Genomic DNA, 7,021 nt, shown 5'->3' with positions numbered 1-7,021 from the left:
AGTTTGTTAGTTAAATTTATGGTCAAAATTTGGCACAAAATACAAAGAGGGCCAATAAACCAAGTGAAAATAAGGCTTATAATATGAAAAAAACCAAGAAAATAAGATAAGCCTAATAAACCAAAAAGGAGGGAGTAAGTTATACATAGCAAAAATAATATCATCAGAAACTATATTCAAATACGAATCCAGATGACATAAATTTTTATGACATGCATTAACAGTTTGTTAGTTAAATCTATGATCAAAATTTGACACATTTGGTTAGTTAAATCTATGATCAAAATTTGACACAAAATACGAAGAGGACCAATAAACCAGGACGGAAAAGAAAATGTCCATTGCGTTTAGTGAGCATCCCAATGAATGAATGAGTAAACTTATATGCCTCGGGGGGGCACAACAAGCAGGGCCTTCAAATATTTCTATGTGCAAGCTTTTTTGTTGACGGCAAATCCGCTCTTACGAATGATCTCATAACAAGAGATTCAGATGTGTAGAACCACCAGACCCCTTCGACCTATAGAACTGAGGAAACACGTTCAGCCAAGGACAACATTCAACACCATGACCTCCTGCTATTATGGTCCCGCGTCTGCTGGCAACTGGCAGACTGCTTCGTCCTTCGGGGATGCGCCAACTACATATTTGGAGACGCAATTCAAACAATTATTTATGAGCACCCAACCCAGCATGATGTCAGGTGGAATCATGCAGCACCGTCTGCGGTACTGAGACGGATGCTCCCACGAAAAACAAGCTCAACGAACTCTTTTCTGCAGCAACACGTTGGAGGAAATGTGACAACAGTAACCATGGAAGATGCAGGCTTGACTGTTCTTTTTCAATTTGTCAGTCACTGTCCCAGTCCTCGTCGGTATTCTTCTTCGTTTGGCTGGTTCTGCCACCACGCATCCAGTTGTCGCCGGTATCCTCCTCCTCGCTGCTGCTCTTGTAATTAGGAAAATTCACCTTCGGGGCACTCGAGCTCGTCTCTTCCTTGTAATCTGCTCCCCACACCTCATCATCTTCACTGTCTGAAACGTCATCCTCGCTGTCATCAGAAACACTAACTGCATTCTTCGGAGTCCGGCTGGGACTTCTGGAGGCCCCAGGCATATAATTCTGCCTGTGACTGGAACTACTCCTCTCATGTCGCATGTTGTCAAATCGCCGAGGATGCTCATCAGGTACATGCCTCTCCTTGTCGAAGACAACCATACTATCCCTGCCATCATCAGTGTCCCAGTCCTCGCCTGATGCTTCAGTATCATCATCCAACCTGCTCGAACCTGTTGTTCTTCTGTTGTTTTTGTTCTCTCTCATGTATCTTCCCTGGCTTCTATCCTCAGCATCTGAGTTATCATAGCTTCTCCCGAAACCCCTGCGCTCACCCACATCCTCACCTGACGCCTCTATCTCACTGTCATCATCCCATCTCCTTGTATCTGTTGCCCATTTATTGTTGTCGTTATCTCTCCTGTATCTTCCCTGGGTTCTATCATCGGCATCTGAGTTGTCATAGCTTCTATTGAAACCCCTCCGCTCACCCATCATCTCTTCTCTGTAGCGATACTGCAGCCTTGAAGTTTCTTCTTTCTCTGCTGCCTCCTCTTCCTCCCATTGCTTCTCTGCTGCATTCTCTATTTCCGCAATGAAGTTGTCAAGCTCCTCCTGGTCGCTATCCTCAGCTAGCTCAACATCTGCTTCTTTTAATTCCGTAGTCCCAGCAGTAGGTTGTTTATCCCCATGGAAGACATAGGGAGTACCTTGCTGCTCGTCTATGGCTTGAAAGAATCTCGAGGCAACTCGCTGGATGCTGGCCATGGCAACTGGGTCCTCTGGGTTAATACCTTTGCGACGAAGTTGTGTCTCTATTTTCTTGATATTTAGTTTCTGTGACTCAAGAGCCTGCTCATATCTAGCCTTGAATAAAGCCTGTAATAAGGATAAGGATAGCAAACTCCATTATACATAGCATAAAGCCAACAATATACCCAAAATTAGTAGAAAATGGACATAGCCCAAAACATTAAAAATCAATATTAAATTCTGGTTGAACTATCAACTGAAAAGGTCAGAGCAATCGATAGTAGTTTCAAAGTTGCATACATATAGGGTATATGATCCAAAGCTAAATGAGAACTACAAACATTTTTAACTGCAAGGGACTGACCTTCCGTTTGGTAAGCGTGTTAAAAGGTATGAGGTTCTTTGGTTGACGGTAGTTCCTTCCACGAAACATGATAATTGTTTTGGTATTGTGAATGTTAACCACTATACCACCACTCAATCTTGTCAGCATTGATGCCATTTCCTTAATTTTTTCCTTTGGGAAATTGTCACAGCAAACTTGCACTGTCTCATGGAATTTCCAGTGCATGTGCATGTTTTGAACAACACCTCCAAAGACTCCACGAACTCCAACAGGGACATAGTTTCTATTTCTGAATCCAATCTTCTTGTAAGCCTGTAGCTGCTCAGCTGTTAACAGCTCTGGATCATGACGAGGAGCTGGTAGGTCTGGTAGCTCATACTTCTTGAGCTTTTGAAGAAGTAGAGCAACTTTTTTCTTGGCCTGCATAAAATTAACCAGATAACTAGGTCAGCCAGTGAATTCACTATTATAAATTACCATCTGACTAAAATAAAATGATTAAGATCAAGACTATAACACAAGTTGAGTAAAGAGAAATATGCGAAATAACATATATTTTACTTAGCCAGATCCCCATAGAGAAAGAATGGATGATGAGGTGAGTAATACCCAATTCAGATAGGACTTTGTGCAGATCAAGAACAAAAAAGGGGAAAGGTGTGGAAATCTGATTTCCTGGTAGATCTAGAAAATGTAATTTCTTTTCATTACGTGCTTCAATGCAGCAACTAGATAATTATTTTCTTTATATACGGAGAATAATACGTTTATGACCAAGATTTCATTAAGAATGTAAGCATTATATAAGTTATGATGTGACTTCTTTTTCATTGGGAGCAGGAATGCCCCAATAGACTTATAATATCACTACATCAGGTCTAGTGTATCGATGTCAGATATTTATATGAGAATCAAACTGTATAGAATAATTGGCATAAGCAATAAGCCATTTTAGCCCTTTTACTTGTGAAAACATACAGACGGTGGTAACTATTTATGTGCTGACATCAGGAGTGACATGGTTAGCCACAGGACTTAATTTTCTAGCGGAGTTAGCTGATGTGTTTTGATGAGAGCTAGCATTTATTGTCTATATCAAAATTTCTAGTTTACGTGTTCAAAGAAAAAAAAAATCTAGTTTACAGGCATATAGTTGGATTTGACAATCATTTACAGGCGGTGGTAACCATATGTGCATACATCAGGAGTGACATGGGAAGCCACAGGACTTAAATTTCTAGCGGAGTTAGCTCATGTGTTCTGATGAGAGCTAGCCTTTATTATCTATATCAAAATTTCTAGTTTACAGGCATATAGTTGGATTTGACAATCGCAAGACAGCGACTTAATTTCAGTTCAACAAAGTCCCCGGCAACATAATCTTGATTGTCAAAGTCAAGTCCCAACAACGTAATGATACCATCTTCTTTCTTTGATTCATCAATACATCTGAACAAACTTCGCAATGGAAATGCTTTTCTCACCCTTTCGTTTAGCATTGACAATGGCAAAACATCTCCAATCCCTTTTAAAAAGCCACACATTGAGCAAATATCACCATAAATTACAGCAGTTGAAAACAGAAGGGAGACGGATCACAGCGAGATGGCGCAAGCACCATCGCCAGAGCATTTCGCCGGCGCCGAAGGGGGGCAGGGGGGAGGAGGAAATGGCGCTTCACTTACCCTCCGCATGCTGTGGATGAGCCTCTCGTCCTCGGTCATGAGCTTCTTTCGGAGCTTGACGGCGCGGCGCAGCTCCATCTGCGTGCGGCCGGTCTCCCTCCCCATCCGCTTCTCCACCTTGCTCCGCATGCTCCTTCCCTTGCTCGTCGACATCAGCCGCCGGCATACCCCTCCGCCCCCCGCGCTCGCCGGCACTGACGCTGCTGATATTGAGGCCGCGGCCGCCTCGCCCCCTCCTCCCCTCGCCGTGAAGCCCTCGGAGTTAATCGACGGGGCGCACCTCCGGTGGAGCGACGAAGAGGCTGCTTTAGGGAGGGTCCGGCGGAGGCTTCTCAGAGCCCACATGGCTCGGTCGGCCGCGTCGCCTGACCGGCTGTAGTTCTGGAAGGCGGCGGCGGCGGCGAGTTAGGCGGAATGGGGAAGGGTTTAGCAGGCGGCGCGGGCGGTAAACCCTGGACTGGTCTCCGGCTGCAGCTGCAAGGAGCTTTTACCATCCGTTGGATGTGCTGCTGTCCACGTGGAGGAGCATCCACCGTCAGCCTGCCAGTTGGTTGTAAGAAACTAAGAATATAGCATTATACTGTAGTCCTCCAAAATAACGCGATTACGTGTTTGACCATCAAACTATTTTTCCTTAAAAAACACCCAAAAGGCAACTTATTTTTATAATTATGAAAAGTGTAGAATACAATGAAAAACAACAAGGCAGAAAATGACCGGTAAAAATAAAATTATGTCAAAAATTATATTCTTTGTACTGCACAAAAGCAAACTTGAAAATGCATTGAACTAGCGGTAAGAGAAAAGGATTGCTATACCCCCTCTGATTCCTAGATATATCGCTTCTAGATATTTCAATGCAGACTAGATATAAGGTAAAATGAGTGAATCTTCATTTTAAAATACGTCTATCTATATTTGTATGTTAGTCTATATTGAAATATCTAAAATGTCCTATATTTAAAAATGCAGGGAATACTAGATTATGAAGATAGTAATAGTCACTTGCAGTCAGAAACAAGATCTAACAACTGAAACAAGACCGACCCTAAGAGAGGGCAGGAGGGGCGGCCGCCCCGGGCCCTCAAAATTCTGGAGGCCACCCAAATAAGTTGCAGCTCATATAGCCATGGCCCAAGGAGGCACGTGCATAAAAGTGCTACTAGCAGACATGCAACTCAGCAATAGTCAGCATGTATGTACACGCAACCCATGAGTTCAAAGTTGAAGACGGAGAACCCTATATGCCTCACATTACGGTAAACTGTCCGGGATCCGCATGGAAGCGTCCCTGATTGGACCGTCCCATTTCCTCTTTTTTCAGTGCTTCTTCTTTTTTGTTTCTTTTTTTTCTTCTATTTATTTTTTGTTAAATCATTTTTAATGTTCAAAGTTTTAAAATCTGTTTGCATTTTTTTAAATGATTATGTTTCTGAAAATGTTTGGAAAATTTGAAAGTGTTTGTGATTTAAAAAAAATGTTCCCAAATTTAAAATTTGTTCCTAAATTCAAAAAATGTTCGTGCACTCGAAAATTATTTAGGGATAACAAAGAATGTTCAGAGTTTCAGAAAGTTTTCCCATTCTTCAAAATTATTCACAGGTTCAAAAAATAATTTTCAAATTTTGTTCAAACTTTTAATAAATTTCCATGTTTTCAAAAAATCATTCCTATTTCCAAATAATTGTTTGCAGATTCAAATACAGTTCATTTTCCCAAAAAATGTTTGAGTTTTAATTTTTTATAAAAAAGTCGAAAAATATTCATGTTTCAAGAATTCACCTTTTTAACAAAATGTTCGCGTTTGATATTCATGGTCTAGCACCCGCTCATGGACCGAGTTGCTCTGATCTAGACGATCCAAGATACTCCTTATTCTCTACCAGATGACACGTTGCGTCATTAGCACAAAGACCAACCACTACCAGAAAGTTAAGCAAGCTATGAGGGTCACGTATAACGACATCATCGTGCTCGAGTCTTGTGTCGGTCACTTTACCAGTCGTATAACAATCACTTCCCTTTACACGTCGGGCCGACTAGAGCAGTAAGCGAACACACACGACAAGTGCTTTCACATGCTCCCATGGTATATGATTAAAGTAGGACACTGACATTGATATGAATGTCACTTATCGACAGACCACATTACGCTACAAATAAGCTGAAGGGTAGGCAACTGCCATACAAAGGCACTGCGGTATGGATTGGTTAGGTCCGAGCCTTCCAAGTTGCCGGTCTTTATCGCGCATTGATCTGGCCCAGGGTCCTTCGCATCACTTCGATGCCACATCTTGTCTGTTGTTCCACACATTTTGGATGAGCATGTGTCGGACTGGCAGTGTTGTCCACTTCCTACCGACCTAATTGGTTTGCGCGAAAGGGTTCATGCATGCGCCTAACTCGGTGTGTTCATGCCTAGCCTTGTCATGTGGGGTCGTGAGCGCTTGGCTGGTCGGTTATGTTTGTGTACACTCATCGGCGTGCTGCATGCCCAAGCATTGCACAACGTTTTACCCGGAATTTGCATGTCCGGACCCTTGTTGTCACATGCCCTAGCTGTCTAGCGCTTGTGGGGTGCTTTGCCAGGTTGTACATAAGAGTAAACATCAACCCACTCCCTTTGCACGCTGACACAAAGGACAAATGCTTTCCAACACTCCTGTGATATAGGATCAAAGCAGAGACAGTCATAGTGATATGAATGCCGCTTATCGACACCCAAATTACACCACAATTAAGCTAAATCATAGATAACTGCCATACGGAAGCACTGGGACATGTATACAACCGACATCGACCTGACCTGCCTCGTTTGTAGAAGCTACAACCCATACTGGCTATATAGTATCGATGAATGATCAATAATCTACAAATGATAGTCTTAGATGCGTATTATATGAGGTCTAAGATGTTTGAGAAGCCATTAGGTACACAAAGAGAAGACATAGCCAAATTTGAAAATGCACTTAGCTTGTTGTAATACGTGCAAACGCTCTTGCTATACTAGGTTCTGAAGACCACAATAGTAACTCACGTCCATAGAGGGAAACGAACACGCGAGGACGGCTCCCCGCTCCCCCGCTCCCTAGGGTTCCCCGCCGCCGCCGCCGGCTCCCCCGCGCGGAGCCGCCGCCGCGGCGGCCGGAGCCCGCCGCTGCCGCCAGCCCCCTCCTTC

At 43.2% G+C, this 7,021-nt stretch overlaps 1 protein-coding gene across 1 annotated transcript; it reads right to left on the bottom strand.

Annotated features, from left to right (window-relative positions):
* Positions 1–295: 295 nt before the first annotated feature.
* On the bottom strand, positions 296–4,293 carry LOC119324840 (CRM-domain containing factor CFM9, mitochondrial-like). The gene is made up of 3 exons (XM_037598610.1): positions 3,844–4,293; positions 2,177–2,578; positions 296–1,938 (listed from the first exon to the last, which is right to left on the bottom strand). The coding sequence occupies exons 1-3, from the start codon at positions 4,186–4,188 to the stop codon at positions 853–855; spliced, it is 1,833 nt and encodes a 610-aa protein (XP_037454507.1). The 5' UTR covers positions 4,189–4,293; the 3' UTR covers positions 296–852.
* Between the last annotated feature and the right edge of the window lie 2,728 nt (positions 4,294–7,021).

The sequence above is a fragment of the Triticum dicoccoides genome, chromosome 1B, assembly GCF_002162155.2.
Source record: "Triticum dicoccoides isolate Atlit2015 ecotype Zavitan chromosome 1B, WEW_v2.0, whole genome shotgun sequence".
NCBI classification, from domain to species: Eukaryota; Viridiplantae; Streptophyta; class Magnoliopsida; order Poales; family Poaceae; genus Triticum; species Triticum dicoccoides.
The sequence above is the reverse complement of the archived record's forward strand: the minus strand, read 5'-3'. Positions and strand labels throughout refer to the sequence as shown.

What these genes read in the sequence shown, in the direction of transcription:
- LOC119324840 (XM_037598610.1), bottom strand. Translation starts at nt 4,188, where the DNA reads ATGTGGGCTCTGAGAAGCCTCCGCCGGACCCTCCCTAAAGCAGCCTCT. An exon ending in TCATCCACAGCATGCGGAGG is followed by an intron (nt 2,579 to 3,843) that starts GTAAGTGAAGCG and finishes AATTTTATGCAG; the next exon opens with GCCAAGAAAAAAGTTGCTCT. An exon ending in ACACGCTTACCAAACGGAAG is followed by an intron (nt 1,939 to 2,176) that starts GTCAGTCCCTTG and finishes TCCTTATTACAG; the next exon opens with GCTTTATTCAAGGCTAGATA.